General features: G+C 36.8%; 2 protein-coding genes across 9 annotated transcripts; one reads left to right on the forward strand and one right to left on the reverse strand.

The window, feature by feature from the left end:
* Positions 1 to 61: 61 nt before the first annotated feature.
* LOC132199395 (centrosomal protein of 170 kDa-like) lies at positions 62 to 12,052 on the reverse strand. The gene is made up of 4 exons (XM_059624067.1): positions 11,933 to 12,052; positions 2,325 to 2,471; positions 1,113 to 1,202; positions 62 to 232 (listed from the first exon to the last, which is right to left on the reverse strand). Exons 2-4 carry the CDS (start codon positions 2,466 to 2,468, stop codon positions 77 to 79), a joined length of 390 nt encoding a protein of 129 aa, XP_059480050.1. The 5' UTR covers positions 2,469 to 2,471; positions 11,933 to 12,052; the 3' UTR covers positions 62 to 76.
* LOC132199394 (serologically defined colon cancer antigen 8 homolog) lies at positions 9,268 to 19,711 on the forward strand. Of its 8 annotated transcripts, XR_009442103.1 has the most exons (13): positions 9,268 to 9,409; positions 13,948 to 14,083; positions 14,183 to 14,500; positions 14,569 to 14,730; positions 14,859 to 15,091; positions 15,159 to 15,324; positions 15,390 to 15,684; positions 15,856 to 16,094; positions 16,170 to 16,320; positions 16,495 to 16,612; positions 17,668 to 17,785; positions 17,897 to 17,973; positions 18,569 to 18,708. XR_009442103.1 is itself a non-coding variant. In XM_059624059.1 (12 exons), exons 1-12 carry the CDS (start codon positions 9,315 to 9,317, stop codon positions 19,066 to 19,068), a joined length of 2,490 nt encoding a protein of 829 aa, XP_059480042.1. In that variant the 5' UTR covers positions 9,268 to 9,314; the 3' UTR covers positions 19,069 to 19,711. The 8 variants fall into 8 exon arrangements, 7 of the variants coding, with proteins under 7 accessions (XP_059480042.1, XP_059480045.1, XP_059480043.1 ...); XM_059624059.1 differs by lacking the exon at positions 17,668 to 17,785 and having other exon boundaries at positions 18,569 to 19,711; XM_059624062.1 differs by lacking the exon at positions 17,668 to 17,785 and having other exon boundaries at positions 16,224 to 16,320; positions 18,569 to 19,711.
* Positions 19,712 to 19,791: the final 80 nt, after the last annotated feature.

The raw sequence follows: 19,791 nt of genomic DNA on the forward strand, positions 1-19,791 counted from the left end.
AAGAAAACAATCCAATTTGTAAATAATACACAAAGAACGCTTGCTTTGAAAAACGTGTACAGACTTGCTTTCATTTTTAATTAGTTTTGAAAAGCGAGCACAAGACGTAATTTGATAATGAAGCAGTAGTTGTTGTTTGAGTGAAAAGGATATCGAAGCCAAACCGAAGTACGTCCATGCTCTCCAGCTGAATGTACGTCTGCACCGGAATACGAGCCTCGTTCACGAACGTCTGCAATACACCAGCATTAATGAGTCACTGTCATTCAAACACAAGCCATTCGAGGTGTCTGAGAATCCACAACAACTCGGACCACGCGAGAGGGGGCCCGATAGGCGGACCAGCCGGGCGGCATGCGCTCGCCACAAAGAGCCACGAACGGGGTTTTTGCACTTTCGGAATTTCTCAACAATAGATTCATGCTCGGCGGCTTTTGCAGAGGCTGCTCGATTGTGGAAGAGCGCACCGGTGATTAGCAAAAGCCGCAGGAGCATCACTCTGTGCTGCATTTTGCAATTAAATTTGAGGGAAGTGCACACTGGAAGGAAGAGACTTCAACGCGGTAATTCACGATAATTATATTTCGTCCAATTTTTCGGGCCCTTGAACTTGATGAAAAGATTTGCCTCAGGAAAAAAACCACTGGCAGGTGTTCTTACAATGGATTTGATTAAATTTATTGTTGTAGGTTGAAATGGTATGATAATTAGAATTTAGAACCCTAGGCCGAATATAGCACGAGATCTTTCAAAGAGATCTACGTGTTGTTAATCCAGCAGTTAAAAAAAACTGTGTAGGTTTTATGAATCCGTTATAGATTGGAATGTTAAAAAAGATGTATTATTTCGAAAAGAAAAAAAGTTGGAAAGAAATTAAAAAAAAGATACTTAAGATAAAAAACAAATTCATTTTAAAATCAAAAAGTTATTACTGAAAAAAATATATAAAAAAATGACCTTTTTTCCAAAAATTATAAATTTTCAAATCCATAATTTTTTGAAATGAACAAAATTTGAATTAATTTATAATAGATGCGACGTTGCACAAAATTTTGAAACAATCGGTCTTGAAAATTGCTGCACGCAAACGTAAAAAAAAATGATCAACTCACCCCGTTAGCACTGTTGAGATCCTTAACTTTGAACTTTTTGTCGCAGTAGTCGTACATGATCACCGCATGCCTCTTGTCCACACTCTTGGCCTGACCACACACAGAACATCCACGATTAAACCACAATTAAAAAGAATACAAAAGACTTGTGATTTGAGCAAAAAGGAGAGAAACTCGAGAGGAGTTGTTTACACTTGGCGAGGCTGCGCGAGACTGCTGGCTGACCGTCTGACGGTCACCCAACTAGACCGTCACGCAACTAGAGCTTAATCCAGGCCACGGAACGGCCTGCTGATGTTGTCGCAGATATTTATCCTAGGCGGCCTCACGTGTGCTCGCTGCAATTAACTAGCCAGCTGCTTCTTATCCACCCGAGTGAGCCAAAATCTCCGATCGCTTTGTACGGATTCTTTGGGGGGAAGGAAAAGTTAGAAAGCGCCTCCTCAACGCTTTTTATTTAATTTTAGCACCGCACGAGCACCAAACTTTTAAGTAAATATACGAAGACTTTGAGGGGCGGAATGTGTGTTTTCTTTTGAAAATCCTCCCAGCCGTTGAAAGATCACTTTGTTTTTCATTTAGACAAAACAAACGCAGGGGGTAATGGCTCCAATAATTAGATAGGAAGTGAGAGACGGGTTTAGAGGGGATTTTAAGACAAACACGCAATGTCACTTTCATTGTCTCTCGTTCATAGCGTTACTTTAAATAAATTGAAAAAAATTATCCTGAAAAATTTGCCTGGCACACGAGAAAAAAATTTAAATGAAATGTTCATAACAAACTTTATGTCATAACTAAATGCAGCTAAAATGACCTATTACAATGACTTTTTTTTCCTTTCTTTTAACTAATTATATTTAGAACTATAGAACTATACAAATATGTAGCGTCTGGAGCTTTAAAAAATTAGTTTAGAATATATTTTAAGTAAATAATAATTTTGTAAATACAATATTGCAATTAATTGAAACAAGATTTAACAATTTGTGTCTTCATACCATCGCAGATGCAAACACTGCAATGAGCAAAGTAAAGGAAATAAAGTTGATGTAATTGAGATCAGCTTTTGTATTACGTAAATTAAATATGCACCGTCCAGACATCAGGGTAAGCAGTCCAAGTTGTTTCCAGACTGAGAAAGCGAAATCTGATATTTTCTCAACAAACACACGCAAAACAAATAAACAAAGAAAAACGCAAGTTCCTCACCTTCACAAGAACATCACAATCTGCGCTTCCCACAAAGATCATGGCCTCGGGAAGTCGGAAGGTGCCATCCGCAGACAGCAGCTGCCAGAAGACACCCCCGGGTTTGGGCGAATCGCACCCCGGCGGTCTCTCCGACTCCGCCATGCCCTGCGAACAAAATCAGCAGCGAATTTTCATTAGACTGACGATGGAGTGAGAAAATTGGGAGCATCAGACAAACATATTGATTAGGGTGGAGTCGGCCGGTGTGTAAAGTTTATACGCGGCAGTGCAAACAAGTGCCTTCTAGTCGATTTTCTTGTCTCGGTCAGCAACATTACGTGCTAATCAAGTTATGGCCCAGGGAAATTGCACGGCAAATAAATCAATCAATGTCTGACAGCGCGAGGGAGCACTGACTTGCATGCACAATCAGAGTGTTTTGAATTTAACAATTCATTTTTTTCCCTCACATATTTATAATATTTGATATAAATTTAGATTACGTCACATGCTGTACATTTAGATGTTCCACTTTGCTTTCAATAATTATAATTTTATAGTAAACAATTTACATTATTTACATAAAATATATTTCTCATCCCAACTTTGAAATTTCATATTATATAATTTTTTTTATATCGATTAAATCATATATATAAGTGAAGGCCAAATTTTATTTTTGCATGCGACCAAACGATTTGAAAAATTTCCGGCTAGTTATTTTTATGCATCTCCCAGGGACGACTTTTGCTATTTTTGTCCTTGCCATTACCATAAACGCCTTGACCGTGTTGTAGCCATTTCTCCTTATCTGCCACTCAAATGCAAACAAACGCTGATGTGAGCAAATCGTTTCCAAAAATATCTCCCGCCTCATTATCTTTTGGAAACGCAGCTCACGAACAATACGCTTTGTTGGCTTTATCGGGGTGTACACTTTGTGCAGATATTTCGTACTCTGCCACGGCCGCGGGCTGAATTTTAATAGACATCTACTGCGTGTGGAGTCGGCTCGCTCCGCAATCACGACACCCACCGAGCCTTCGCCGCCGCATGCGATCTGCTCGCTTGAAAGCCAAAAGGCGAAAAAACCCAGAAAAAATGGTGGATTGTCGACCCGATAAATATAGGACATCTGCACTACAAATTTGCTGCTTGGTTTGGGGACATGACACTTTGCTTGAGTGAGCAGATGTTAAAATAAATTTTAATAGGAAAGTGTATACAAAATTTGTATTATTCTCATTCAAAAATTATTCAAAATTAATTATTATTGTTGAAACCTGAAATCATATAAATATCAAAAAATAAATAATATATCAATTTAAATGACTTTGCAGTTTCAAAGAAAAAAAACTTTTTTTATCCACAGAAACTGTTCAAAGTTTCATTAATTTAAACAAAAAACATAAATAAAAACCTGATAAAAATTTATTGATCCTTCCATTTTTTTTTATCACGTTGGATAACTGAGAGGCACTGAGAGGATTGAAGTGCAAAAAATAAACAATCATCAAAATCGGAAATAATTTAATTTTAAAGCCATTTAAAGCTATGCATTTGTTTTATTTGAGCAAAGATTGTTTGTTCTCCACCCACAATTACATCAAACCGAATCTCAGGCATATAAAAAAGCCGCAGCCCAATATAAAAATTATTGGAATGAGTCACCAAAAGAAACAGTATACCCGCTTTGTGTGCGTCTTTCTCGTTTTACGTCGTATGTGTTGGGCGCAGCGTAAGTTATTCAGAGGGAGCCACGATAATATTAATACGCGAGTGTAGTGGTATCGAGGCCATACGCTCTTTTCTCTCTTGCGAGTCTTTTATCGAGAGACACCTGACATCAGCGCCTTCGAGCACCATCAACTCGATGATTTAATGCAGTCAGAGAGAGAAAGACGACGACGCTTCTTCTCACCAGGCAAAGGCTGCTGCACCTCCACTTGGCCTGAAATCGCTTCTCGGAAGCAAAAACGAATGAAATAAAAACCGCAGCAAAACAAAGCAGCACTAATTATTTCTTGTTTTGTGTTACAAAACCTGAATGTGACATAAATGAGGTCGCAACAATAATTTTGTTTATCATTTTAGTTAATATTGAATAATAAAAAAAGCATGACTCTGAATACGAATTTTTTATTAAATTTTTTAATTAAATAATATTCAACACTTGAAACAATTAAATTCATTGTCAGTGAATCTCCGTACGTTTAAATTGCTCCTTATCGTCAAGAGCTTTGTTGTTTGTTTCTTATTTTCATTTCCACTCTTTTATTCCCACCACTCAACTTTCTGTCAACCGTTTAAGCAGATCTCATCATCATTAATTACTTGGACGTGTTTTGCATAAAGATTCGCACCTCTGCTGTCGAAGGCCACGTGACCATTTAGAGCGGCTGCCGATTGAATGACGCCACAAAGAGATGCGTAAAAACTCCCCCGCGTGGGCTAAAGGTCAAAGTCATGGACGAGCGAGGCGGAAGTTTGAGTGGGTTTCGACGATTTCTTTCTCGTATATCAAAAACAAAACTAGCGCCTGGTGATGTGTCGGTCTGTCACAAACTCATTCGCTTTAATTAGTGCCCATTCTCATGAGAGTTCGTTTTAAATGGATATGAGGCCCGAAAGTGGCCACTTTATTAGGCAATAACAATTTGCTTCAGCTGCTCCTTAATTCACACAAGGAAAGTGATCCATGCCGAGCCTTCAGATTCATTGAGATGGATTTCAAGTGACTCTCATTAAGCAGAAAACATAAAAAATTTGAATAAAAACAATTTAATAATTCTGAATTCTTATACCAAGGATCACATTTCAGCAGAAGATCTATTATTAATTAAACCATGCATTTTTCTCGCTATTGATGGATCTGTTTAGAATTGATTACAATTCATTCATTTTCTCCAAACAATATTAATTAGAAATGATATAAAAATTGAGCCCAATAAACATATTTCTGAAACAAACAATTTAAAATCTTTAAAACAGTTTTCTTGCGAAGAAAGTTAAGTAAAAATGTGTCAAAAAATGTATTTCTTACTAAAATCTAAAAAGGGAACTATTGAAAGACGATAAAAATAAATTACTTAAAATCTAAAAAGAGCCCTGCAGCAAAGTTTATTTAGAGGTTAATAAATCTCTCTAAGTATTGATTGAATTAAAACAGAGTTTGTGGAAGTAGTAGGGTAAGAAAACGAACTACCACTTTGAACTTCCTGCGCAGCCAGACACGCAAAGCAGCCAAATAAGGATATGGGGAGCCAAAAGCTGAGCCCAGAGCCGATATAGGCAGCGTCTTATCTCAAAGAGTGTTTCAACAAATCACTGCCAAGAAGCTCACTCGACCTCATTGTCGCATGCGAATAGCGTCGGCCAAAAAATTCTGATTGTTTTCCTTTCAGAACGTGACTCTGCGCGAATCTTCTTCCTACTCTTATGAAGATATAAAGAGCGCGATATCTTTATTGGGAAATCGTGCGCGGACCAACAGCGGAGATCTCACGCAGTGAATTGGCCAACTGCGGGGCTGCAGAGAATTTGAAACAAAAGCGATTTTTGTCTCTCGGCCAATAAATTCAGATTGAATCTGCTTTGCTGAGAGCAGCAGGAGGCAGAAGAATTTGTGCATAAATAACTCTCCCGCGCACAGAAATCACCGTACCTGCCAGTGAAAGGAAAAAATGGGCTTGGGCGCGCGATGACATTTGCAGCAGCAAACGCAAAACCTGATTTCCATGCGGTGCGGTTTTTCTCCATTCATGGTGCGAATTATTTTTGACTCTTTTTCATGTCCGAGGTCAGGGAGACTTGGCGTGTAATTGAATTATGCCGAGAAAGGAATCGCATAATTGCTACTTTTCATAATGTGCTGTCAAGGTAGATCAGCTATCAGAATTAATTATATGCGTCATGTATGAAACTGTCGTGTCGCGCAGATAAGTCGCCCGCCGTTTTATCTGGATTGTTGAAGTAAATATTGTGCCTTTCAGTCACTTCAAGGACGTTATAATAATTTTAATTGGCTGCAAGTTTAAATTGTAATGTTTAAAATCACTTTTAATTTTTTATTTTATCGCAAATAAAAAATTGCAAGTAAAATTGATGCGATTAAAAAACCTAATAATTTTGATGGATAGTGCCGCACTAAAAATTATGTTATTTTATAGCTATTTATTTCAATGTGAAATATTAATAATATTATAATTAAATGTAAAAAAATTAATTCACCTTGATGCCTTCACTAACAATAAGGCGGATGGGGTCTTAATGATGTTTAAGAAAATTCCAAATTACTTATTCCCTCGCAATAATAGATTAAAGAAAAAAAATTATTTCTGGCTGATTTAAAAATTTTCAAGGAGAGTTTTCGTTTGTTCATTACAATCAAATTGTTTGTTTCGCCACCGACCTCTATCAAAAATTTTAACCAAACACTGATAAAGTACATTGTCATACTTTGTTGGCACATCCTCTCGTTTTCACAAATGGAAAGCGCCGTTCTCCTCTCTTCGCGCCTTTATTTTCCATTTCAACTAAGCAGATTGCAAGATTTCCCTTTTAGAACAAGAAAGCAAAGCGCACTCTGATCGATACGCGTAATTCGCGGTTCTCTTCACCCTTTATGCAAATTAGCACTTGAAGACAACTGTCGTCTCTTTACACGCTCAGTTAGTTGGTTTTGTAGGTGAGCAAGTCAGGTTTGTTTCTGGCTCACTGGTTGAGCGACCCACTCGTTAAATTGACCTCAGCACGCTGCTGTTAATTCGCACGCTGATTGGCAATCGGTTAAAAATTCATTATTTGATTTCGTCCTGAATTATAAACAAACACAGAGTGCGTCGGTTTGAAGCGGTATCTCTGCAATCTTTTCGAGACCATTTCTTGCTCCCCCATAGATGTGAAGGCAGCACCGCCTGGCACGAATTTCTGCCCGTGTGCATCACAGTGGATCACGCACGTTGAAATTCGATGAGATTTTACACGCTAGACGCAAATTTGCTCTCCCGCGGCTCTCAATTAAAGAACAATTGCGATCATAAATACAAGTAATAAAATGCCGCATTAAAAACTTAATGAGGAAATGAAACCTAAAAATTGATGCAGCTTTGATTAAATTTAGAATTTGACGGTGGTGGCTGCAGTGGCGATTTTGGCAAGGTGCAGCCGCTTTGTCGAAATCAAATGACGGGAATGGTTTTTGAAATAGCCGTCTATTTTCGGTTTCCGGGTTAACTGTGCCATAAAATTTATATTATAGCCTTGCAATATTCTGTTAAGGGAGTTCAATTTACTAAATTAGAATGGTTTTTATAGCAGCACCAAATTTTTATAACTGTTTATAACATATTTATTTTTCTTTAAAAATGAAAGTGGTTCTCAAAAAATGTATAATCATATAATATGAAAATTATGCAATTTCATTTAGATATTTCTAGTTTTATGAATGTGAGAATTAATTAAAAATAATTTTATTGCCATTTCCCAAAGTTTCAGCATACAGTTTTTTTTTAATAGATAAATTTACCTACAAAAATTAAATTCCTTTGGCTATTTTTAGACTAGATTACTGTACTTTCAATGACTTAGCACTCCTTTTTAAATCAATATATTATATTTTTTAAGCCATGCTGATTCAAAAGTAGTGAGAAATCTTTCAAGCAGAATATCATCAAAATCCGCCAAAGCGCTGCACCGTATGCGGTGCCCAAACTTTGGAAGAGTGCAGTTAGGCTAATTTATTCAAGCGTGCTGCGAGTCGGATTCGTTCACACGCTGCGTTAATTGATGCTTGCAAAGCATTCTGGCAACTCCATTACCGACAGATAAAAACAAAGCGACAAGACAAGCGCTCTCTGGAATGGAAATGAAGATAAAAGAAATCCTAGACCAGTTAGAAATGCTTGCATCTTATCCGCCGACTGGTTTCTCGAAACTGCACCTGGACAATCGATCGTTTACCGCAATTCGGCCGCGGTTGGCATAGCCGCCTTTGCTCTCGAGTTCCGCGGCGAGCACGCATTATTTCAAACCAGTGTCCAGTTTTTTACTTGAAATTCATCATGCAGTTGAGATTGAGAAGCTCTTACTTGAACGAGGATTGAAATACAGAGAGCTTAACGTGCATTATTCTGACTGGTCCCCAGTTGCAATTTCAATATTTACTTCATATATTAATTGCCTTATATTTTTTCTTGCTTTAGTATTCAATTTGACAATTTCCAACATTTTTTCGCCTAGTATTCCAGCCTTTTGTGATTTGAATTAATTTAAAATAAAAAAGTTGGACGAAAATTTCTGAAGCTATAATTTTTCATTTTTACATATTTTAAATTTACTTATTAAATTATAAAAACTACAAAAATTCGGGCTAGAAATTCTGATTAAAGGTTCTTTATTTCTATTTTCTTAAATTTAAATGAAATCATCAATTTCATTTTTATGTAACTCACGTCAAGAAGTTTAAATGTGTATTTGCACAGTATTCAAGCCTTTCTTCTGTTAAATTAATTATAAAAATAGGTGAAAAAAATCTGAAATTGTTAATTTTTACATGCAAAAATATAATAAATAACACCAAATAGGAAATTAATAATGAAACTTGATAAGAAAAATAACAATACATAACTCTTCAATTAAAAATGAAATTCTAAATCAAAAATAAAATATTCTCATATTTACTCCCAAGTTTCGCTTGCGACTAAAATGTCATAAATTTAATTAATCATGTTTTATAATTTAATCGGGAGACTTCATACACATTTTTATAAGACAAGAAAACAAAGCATTGGCTAAACATTTCATGGGTCTCGGCGTGCACGCGTTTAATGGGCCGCATGAGCAGAGCCGCGTAAAACAAAAGGCCGGGGAGCGCTGGACCATGCACAGGGTGGCACAGGTCGATGGCACCGAAGCCATAAAGGCAACCCCCGCACGCCCGGCGCCCCAGTCGCGATGCTGAGCGCCACCGCAGGCAGCCGCAGGGCGCGCTCCCTGCCCCCAGTCCTCATGAGCCAACACACGCCCCTCAGACCCGCGTCCAGGGCCTCCAGCAGACCCATCCTCGTCAGACCCAGTCCGACCAGGGGCAGGAAAACTCAAAGGTTTACAAACTCAATTTTCTTTTTTATTGTAAATATACTTTCATTTTTTATTATCATTTCCGTGAAACGTTTTATGATTTTATAATTCGCTTATGATTTTTGATCAGAAAGTGAGATGAAGCTATAATTGTCTTAAAATTATATATTGCTTGGTAATTTGAAAATTCAATTAATATTCCTTATTTTGTTGGTTTTTCTAATACAAGCAATATTGTTATTATCATTAGTTTTATATTATTTTAGAGTAATATTTATGTTTTAATTATTTATTATCCTGCATTATGGACATTTCCATTCATCGTCGAGTGTCAACTTCTTCAGACATATCCTGGATTGATCCCCATTAATTAGGGAAATGAAATGCAATTGTTCTGCCAAGACAAAGTTATAATATTCTCCTTATATTTTATTTATTTAATAAATAAGACTAAAATTATATACAACCTGTTTTATGTATTGAAATATAAATAAATTTTTTTAATTCTTTATTTCTTCAAAGTAGCGAATTTCCAGGATATTATTATTTTTTTTCATTGAACACAATTTCATTTTGAAAATAATATGAGTGAATGTGCAAAAAATCTCTTTAGTCATGCACTTTTGAAACTTTTTACCGGTGGTCCATCCTTTGAGCAGCAACTGCTTGCGTCTTTTCATTCAAGTTCTTTTATTCTTTAACAGACTCTTAATTTTGAAGCACCATAGAGACACAATTTCATTTTAATTTAAAGAGAAAAAGCTGCAGGCTCCAGCGGAGAAACTAAATTATAAAATCGCGTCTCTCTTACTCAGCATGATATTTTCCATTAGCTGGAATCGCTAATTTTCGGAGCAATCAGATCTGATTGTTCTTGAGATATGAGAAGAGTGCTGCGAATTAATTGCTCTCGCGCGGAGCCAGGAGTTCTCAACGTGGGAAGATCTTTATTGATTGTAGCAAAGGTTGCACGACACCACTCGTAAAAATAAGTGAAAATTTCCCTTTTTACGAGCAAAGTGTGCCGAGCAACAGACACAAACAATGAGAGGAATGAAATGTTGACTTTTATTTATTAATTTAATATAGCTGAATTAAACTGCTTCCATTATTCGCTTGAAGACGTGAACAAATTGAACTTTAAAAAGTGTGAGAGGGATTGAATTAATAATTATTATCAAAATTAAATTTGTTCAAATTTTATTCGCAGACACATTTTGCAATTTAATAAAATTATAAAGATCCATGTAGAATCACCAACCAACACACCTTTTATGGTACAATTAGTACATCTATCTCGCAACGGGAATTATGGGCTCACTACAAATAGATTTTAAAAATTAGAAGAGGATACATTTAGTAGGTATTTACAAGTAAATTTATTTATGCTTAATGCCTTTCTTTCTCTCTCTCAAAATTCAATTTTAAAATAAATTAATTAAAGCAAGTTAAAAAATTATTTATAAAAAAATTAAAATAATAAGAAATGTAAAAAATCTTATTTATATTTAAAATTATATTCATTGAAAATTTATAGTTCAAGTATAAAACAAAAATTGCATAAATACAATATAAATAAATTAATATATTGATATTCAAATTTCTACATTATGACCAAACTATGATTCAAATTATTGTGTTCAGATAATAGTTAATTCATTCTGTGTAATCGGTTAGATTAAAGAATGCACTACTCATGTCAAGTGGCAGTTTACGGCTCTTGCAGGTAATTATCAAAGACAAAAAAAGGCGTCGTCAGCTGCCTATGTACCCGTCGTTCACCTCAACCCTTTGTTCGCCACGTCGAGTTCACCACCCCGTTCCTAACGCAAGGCGAAAAAAATTTACACCCTCTCTCGTTGGGCGTGTCTCCGTTTCATAATTATTTTCGTCCCGCTAATTAATCCCTTGAAAAAATTCAGGCCGTTTGGCGACGGGCCATCGGCACTTTTGGGCCTGGCACACTTTTGCGGCTAATCAGCCGCAGCTTTTCCGGTGCTGATTCGATTTGGAAAGAAAAAGGTGTCCTTCGGCCGGGCCGAGTGACGCAAGAGCCGCCGCCGCACCTCAAATCGCGGGCAGATTGTTATTGTCAGGTGTGAATCCTTTGTTCTCCGCTTGAGTGGAGAATAAAACGCGGAATAAAGCCGCAGTGCGCACAGACAATGATTAATTGGCATGAATTACTCAAGCATTTTATAATTCCAACCAAAAATTTCAAAAATTGTAAATATTCGCACAAATTTTTCTCGCAAAAATGGGTAAAATTCTCTGCATTTTTTACATCTTAAAAACAACTTTTAGGCATAAAATTCGAATAAAATCAACGTGATTGAACGTAAAGAAAGCCTGAGGCTGGAATTTTCAGGGTTTCGATGTAAGATTGGATCAATTTTGTGGCCACCGTGGGGGGTGAATCATTTGTTGCTGCTTGCGAAATTTCGCAGCTGGAATTTCCGCGTAGCAGGGGTGTCAATTGGCCGTTCGAACAGTCCAGGACGTTCGTTTCAACTTTGGAAGGGTCGTGGGCGTGCAAAGGCACTCACCTGTGTCAGGAAGCAGGGTCCTTTAGTCCATGAAAAGTCGTCTCGACCACGCACGTCTCATCACAACATCAACACCAGACCCATTTTTGTTCCTTTCAATTTTCCCGTCACTGTGGTGCTTCACAATCTCTCCACGCGAGGCGCTCTTTTCAGTCCAGTCCGATTCGCAATACCGGTTAACCGGTTCTTTTCAATAAATAATTATAATTTTAATGTTTTTGATGAAATTTTGCTGTTTTATAAACTTAAATTCAGTTTTGAAACTCTCTGTATTAAAAATATTTTAAATATCTTAGTCTACACCAATTTAATCGGATTTTGCCTCAAAATAAACCGTTTTTCGGTTTATTTCTTAAAAAACCGGCTGTTTCTACCGCCAGGTGCAATTTTCCGGCGCGAACGCCGCCAACGCGAATTCCTTTGATCTGTTTAGAGTCTCTCGTTTTGCAGTTTTTTAGAAGTCATATATGAGAGGATGTTTTTGCCACACGAAGATGTTGATGTGGTGCACGTGGTACAGGTTTCTCACCGCTGTCTCTTGAGAGCAGTGAATGGAGGATTCAGAGGATTGATGTCTCAAAACAACGTCAAACGGCTGCAGTCCCCGCGACGACAGGTGCCTTTGTAAACAAAAACACCGCAGCACACATATAAGACTGTCAAAATGCACGAAAATATTTCCAGAAAGTGCGTTTTTCAGTGGCACAGGTAATTTATTTCGTTGTCTCCTTCGGGAATTTACTTCGAAGACAGGGAAAATTTATTATCATAATAATAATATGTTAGGTTGCGTGCCTTTTTTTTATTTTCGTGTCACGTGCAATAAGTTTTAAGAGTTAAAAAAGTTTAGCCTGAAATCTGAATATAGGTCAAAACAAAACTATATTAAAAATTATTACTAGACTTGTTTGTGGTGCCATGCCAACCGCGTGCATGGCCAAAAACAAAACTCCTTCATGGTTCTCTTTCTTATATTATCAGCATCTTTCATGATTATTACAACGCTACAACGCTGGTCGCTATACACATGGGAACATAAAAGAGATATCAGAAAATAGTTATAAATTTAAGTTTTATTTTATAACGTTTTGCTTTATAAATATTTAAGAAATTTAATAATCAGGGAAAGTACTAAAACTACTAAAAACAAAATATGATTATTATTTCAGAAAACTATTTGTCGTTTAATTGATTTCAACTAGCGTAATGTGCGAAAGAATAGTTAACAAGATTAAAATTTAAAAAAGACAATTTTCAAGGATCAAAACAATTTTTTTAAAGCATAATAAAATTAATGCTTAAAACAATGGATGTGTTTCCGCTGGCAATTACGGCAATTATATCATGATTTTCTTAAAAAAAAAAAATCAGCAATCCCTCCCTTGGATAATAATAATATATGCATATAAAACGGTCTGGACGTAGAGATCCTGGAATTTGGCTTTAAAAATAAGCATTTGACAGAATTCATCATGAAAAATTATTTCAAGTTCAGGATTAATCGACATTGTAACAATTGTTTAAATGAGGTCACAGAAAAAACATGCAATAATTACTTAAATTATAACTAACACTAATTCCTTGTAATTTCTTATCATTAATTGTTATCATCAATCTCTCAAATTGAATTACACACTTCATTAATATACTCTATCACTATTGACATGCTAGAAATAAACTAATAAATATTATATTCGGTAATGTTATCCAAGTCAGATGAAGTGTATTATCGTAGCAGACGTGGTGGCTTCTCGTTTTGACCAGAAACTGTGAAGGTTATAATAATTCCTAGTATGCCAGTAACACACAAGTCTACCTTGGACTTGAATTTATGTAAATAGTCAGGGATCATCTTATGCATGCTCGTATAAAATTTCACAATATTTTTCACTTTATGCAATTTTCTTGTTTTTAATCATCGTAAATTGACTCATAATGACGACGCGTGATTCAGATTTTTTGGAAATATTTTGCAAATATAAAAATTTAAACACCTCTTTCATGAAATGTTGCAGAAAGACCAATGGCCTTCAAAAAATGGAAAAGAAGCGCGGCCTGGATTACACAGACTTTGCTTATCGAGAGGCTGTTTCTCGTTTGCGTTACCTCATGGCGGAATCATATCATTCTCCCTACAGACATTATACTGCGGTAAGATAAAGTTCAATATTTTTTAAACTGCTGAATAATTTTCTGAATAAATTGATATTTTTAGTAATTTGCTTTTTTTTAAATATAATAATTTTACAGATTTATGGAGAGGAACAGCGGGATCCAGAGTCTATGCTTGAACGCACCAGATCTCTGCTCAGCCCTCACAGGCGACCACCTTACTACTCCTCGTTGCGCAGAGGCCTCTCCTTCAGGTCGCCGCCAAGGGTGAAAGTGGATTCGGCTGCTGAGGACAACAACACCACCGCACCGAATACCCCAAGGGCAGCTCCGATGAGCGAACAGCAGCAGACAAACCCACCGGGTACAAATTCCCTGCCGCCGGAAATGGTGTTTTACATTGACAAGCAGGAGGAATATATTGATCAGCTAGAAAAGGAATCCCAGTATTGCAGGGTAAGAATTTTCGGAAACAAATATAATGTTGAAATCGGTGGAAACTTTTGCATTTTGCTATACAAAAGGAGGAACTGGCGAATCTTATGGGGAAAATGAAAGAAGTAATGTCCGAGAACGAAAATCTCTACGACAGACAAAAATCTGGAATTATAAAATCTTTGTTTGATTGCATTCAGTCAGATCGTGAGGAAGAAGAGGACGAGGAAGGGGACACTGAGGCTTCAGAGGTAAATTTTTCTTTATTTTAATTATTATTTCAATATTCTTAAATATTTCATTATTTTATAAAAAAATTGTTTAAGCGAAATCGATTTAATAATATTCGTTAATACACTACATAATTGTTATTCTACAGCCCACACCACGGCGTAAGAAGGTGGAGAAAAAGTCAAGAATGGAGGGACCGAATATTGTTTTTGAATCACGCATCAGTGAACTTGAAGCTCAACTGACTCACCTGAAAATCGAATTAAAAAAATCTCAGGAAGAGGCGGCTATTTACAAAGCCCGTTTGGCCAATGAGGACTTTTCTGATAGGCCTAATATTGATTTGGAGCACCATCAACGCCAAATTGAAAATCTACGCCGGTAAAATTATTTTATATCCAACACATATTTTAAAAATATGAAATAATTTTTTATAATAATTTTACAGTGAGAAGGAAGAACTGGCAGAGACCGTTCAAAAGCTCCAAAAAACGTTATCTGATCTGAGAGATCGTGAATCCGATGCTAGTCACAAGCTGAAGCGCAGCAAGGAAGCTGCGGAACAGGCTCACTTTGACAAATCCCAGGTACAATCTGATCCAGTTTCTGATATGGTACTTTCTGCCACTGTTTAATAACTTCTAATTCATCCTCAACCGTGTGTTAAATTCTCATGCAGAGTGAAATGGAAGTGCGGCGCCTGAAGGACGAGCTGGATCGCTTGCATCTCAAATTAAGAGAGGCGATTGCCGAGCAGGGCAGAAGAGCGTCCGAAGAAAGGAGCGCCGTGGAGCGAAGGTGCCAGTCTCAGGTCGAACAGCTCCAGGCAGAGCTCTCCTCTCAGTGGGATACCACTAGCAGGTTGCAGCTTGAGGTTGAGAAGCTTCGTAGAGTTGACGCGGAACTTCGAAGAGAGTTAGCCAATAAAAATGCAACCTTAGATGACTTGGCCAAGGAAACGCAGTCCAAGATTGGTACTGTTATGGCTTTAGCTTAAAGCAAAATTTAAGATTTTGGAGCTGCACTTCTTAAAATCAACTCTTATTATATTATATACCACTCTATTGATAATTTATTTTAAATTCTGCTTCATACAATGAGCTTAGAAATCAAACAAAAAATTAAGCTAAAGCCACAGGCTACAGATGTGTTGCAGGGAGAATTGAGTTCGGCCCTTATGCAGCACACAAGTTTAAGTCAAGAGCTTGCCTCTGCCCAGTTGGCAGCTGAGAGAGCTGATAGGGAAGGGAAGCAGGACAGCAAGAGACTGGGCGCCGAAATTTTAGCTTTGAGGGAGAGACTTGAAAGGGCGGACGCGGAAACCTTGCGGGCGCGGCAAGAGGCCCTGAGGCTCTCAGAGCAGCTTGCCGCTCTCGATAGAGAGGTATGATGCCGCTTAACAATAATTCAGAGGCTATATTTTGATTTTTTTTTTAACTTTTTAAATCTGATACAAAAGATCGGCATCAAAATGTCTCTTTTTCGACTAAACAAATCGCGGGTGGGGTTTCAGATGACCCTTAACAAGACCAAAGATATTATCGCTGCTTCCCCCAACCCTCGGGATCAGGATTTTTCTAACATGATCTCCAACATGGAGACTAAACATGGTGAGTCCAAGCATGGCGTTTTTGCTTTTTTAAATTTTCCCCTTCCAAGAAACATATTTTTTTTTTTTAAATTTACGTGAGGAAGGTTTAAGTTCCGGTTATGCGAATTTTTTTCCAAGTCAATTTACTTAAATAAAAATTGATTGATGAGATTGTGTGTCAATCGGATTTCAGTTGAAACCGTGTCAGAACTAGAAGGCATGATTCAGTCACAAAACCAAGTGATGGCCAAACTGAAAGATGAGTGCCACAATCTCACACAAAGATTGGAAGAATCCTCCATGCGGCACAAGTAAGATAAGATTTTTGCTTTATCCTCTATTTTTCTTTTTCCAAAATTGCTTGGACTCTCTCATCATTTTTCTCACTATTAGTAGTTTAGCAAACTCTCTATTAGGTAAATATATAATATTCGTAAATTAAAAGTACGTCAAGTCTCCTCTTTCCTAACTGATTTCAGCTCTCTCAATATCTGCTCTTTAATATATTTGCTGTGTGTTGGGTTTCAATTCTTTGTGCAAAAATCTGTGGATCGTTTTATGGCCACTGTTTAGATCTCTCGTCATGTAGTATTTGGGCTGAAAATTTTCTAAGCCAGTACTTATAATAGGTCAGATGTTGCACCCGGGAAAAGGAGACAAGTTAAAGTTGATCTTGTAATCAAAGTGAAACGTAAACAGAAGGAGGTGAGTGCTCAGAAACGTTAAAATTATATATTTTTTTTGTCTGTGCGGCTTTTATGTCCAGCCATTTACCAAATACACAAAATTGCGCACTTTTACAGATTCCTTTTCAATCTTCTAAATCTGTCATTTAGAATAATTCCATGTCGCAAATCATTTAACAATTAAAAATTTTTAATTGGAAGCATGCATTGTAATTTGGGAAGTTAAATATTTCTGAGCACTCGTCCAGATAAATCCGATTTATGTCATGCTATCCTCTCCCATTGTCGGCTGGAGTCGCTCTATTTATATCATTATTAACCGCTCTTTATACTTTTGTGCATGCTATATTCCTGTTCTCTGTGTGTGTCCTATTTATAGTTCCTTCATTTATACACCCGCGCTGATTACAAAAATAAAATTCCCTACATAAAACATTAAATTTTGTTTCCATTGTGTAGTGATTTTTATCAATTTCAGATACACGCCGTTTATACCTCTTTCTTCCACTTCTTATCAATGTTGTGTATTTTAATACAAACTTATTATAACAGTACACTATTTTATATTTTGAGAATCACTTTCAATTAAAACTCTATGCAAAGCGTTATTTTCTTAAAAGGTGGTGGATACGAAAATTAAGAATAGAAACAATTTACAATTTTCTTAATAAATAAAACAGGGTTGAAAAAAACAATCTCCGCGACGAGTGTAACTGGCTGAGGCAGAGGTGTGAAATCTTGGCTGCGCAGTGCGAAAGGATCAGGACTTCAACGCCTGCAAATTTGCACGACCGACAGGTTTGCCCTTATAAAACAGCTTAATTCTGTCTTCACCCGCCCTCCCAATCGACTGAAATGCAACCCCATTTATAGAACTTTTTCAAAATTTTTTGCGACTAATGATTTCAGGCAGGAAATGGTTGGGCTACAAAGTAATATAAATTACCTCACAGAGAAGCTAGAGTCCTCCCTGGGGGCGCAGAAAGGTACAATTAATTGCTCGCCTAAGTGTCGTAAATAAATTTTAATTTTAAATTAAAAATTTTTTTAACAAATTTTCTTAATTTTACTCTAAATAACAGAATGTAAAATTATGGTCTTTTTTTAATAGGCACATACAATTTTTTTTTATTTATATAATTAGAACCTTTAAAGATTTTATCCAAGATAATTTTTTATACCGTTTTTTAGCTCACGTGTTTGGTTTTTAATCGTTTAATTCGGTGTTTAATAAATATTTATTATGATTTTATATACATTAAATTTATAACTCATTCTTTAACCACAAAACTCTCTGTGAGACACGCCTCTACCATATTTCTGCATGTTCCAAAGCTCAGTTATAATACTCACTCAGTTTGGTAAGTTTTAAAGTAGCCCCTTCAAGTTAATATAATTTTCGTTTAAATCAAAATTAAAAAACCTTTGTTTCATTAAAAACCTAATTTAATTTCCTCTAATGCCTTACTCATAAGCCAGTAATTTTGAATTTCATAAAAATAATTTATGTTTAATTTAATAAAACTTTTTTAAAATTTATCAGATTATAAATTTTAATTTATTTTTAAATCTTTAACACAGATTATGAGATCCCTTCTTACACCTCCCGAGCCAGCACCGAGCAACCAACTCCAATGGTCTCCAACTACGACCTGTCCCCTGCAGCTGTCGTTCAGCAGCTCCGAGAGGACTATGAGCCCTCTCGGGTCCTCAGCGGAAGCATCAGTGGTGACAGCTATTCATACCAGCCGACTGCAGCCGGAGGAAGCGGTCTTACTGAGGCTTTGTCAGGACGAGTGGAGGACCAGCTGGAGTCCAGTCCAGCCGTTTACGAGCAGCAGTACGAGGAGCCCCCTCGGCGCACCAGTTACGAGCCCCAGTACGAGCCTCCCGAGCCTGAGCAGTCAGCCATACAACCGGAGCCCCCTGAACGACCCCCCAACAAAACTCTGAGTCGTGGCCCTAGCTATGAAACGGTTCACGAGGCCCCCCGTTTAGTCAGCAGCAGGCCTCCTTCTGGGGGCTCAAGCAGGACTCCATCGTCGCCATCAGCAAGGGGTCGCGGGGTCAAACAACCATGACCCGGGGTGGGCACTGCAAGGACGCGTCAGGGCATTCGATAGCACCCGTGAAGTCTTTGTAGGCACAAACTGAGCAGCCACTGAACGGATTTGGCTTTTTGACGGTTTTTTGGGAGGGAAAATGATTTGTTTGGCAAACAGGAGGAAAGTAAAACAAATTCAAAAAAATATATTGAATATAATGTTGAGCAAGCAAAAATTTCATCTCAAATTTTTGAGAATTTTAATATGGAATTTTTATTGTAATTTTTTTTATAGATTTAAAAAATCATACTGCTGGTTGTCAGCTCATATAATTGGCACAAAATCAATGCACTTATTGCTAGTTGTTAACTCAGGTAGTTTAATAGGTGTACATTAAATTAGAAATTGCGTCTATTTGATTGAGAGAGGCAAAAATTACTCCTCATATTTGTTGCCATATTTTTACCAAAATTATCTTGGATCAAAAGATTTTCGAAAACAAAATTGTTTCAAATTTGAGTAAATAAACAAAAATATTTCATGAAATCTCTGCGCTGTAAGTTTGAGCCACACAAGTGAATAATACGATTTAAAATGATTTTATTGGCACGATTATCGCATTGAGAAGAAAGAATTGCGCATGTTATTCAGTCTGGTCTGGTATGTAATTCGAGCCAAGTTGAGCCTAATGAATAAATTATAAATTTGTAATACCAAATTGTGTATCACTCATTTTCCAACATCTCTTTGTGCAAACAC

This window comes from Neocloeon triangulifer, unplaced genomic scaffold (assembly GCF_031216515.1).
Source record: "Neocloeon triangulifer isolate White Clay Creek 2 clone unplaced genomic scaffold, ASM3121651v1 ptg000014l, whole genome shotgun sequence".
Taxonomy (NCBI): Eukaryota; Metazoa; Arthropoda; class Insecta; order Ephemeroptera; family Baetidae; genus Neocloeon; species Neocloeon triangulifer.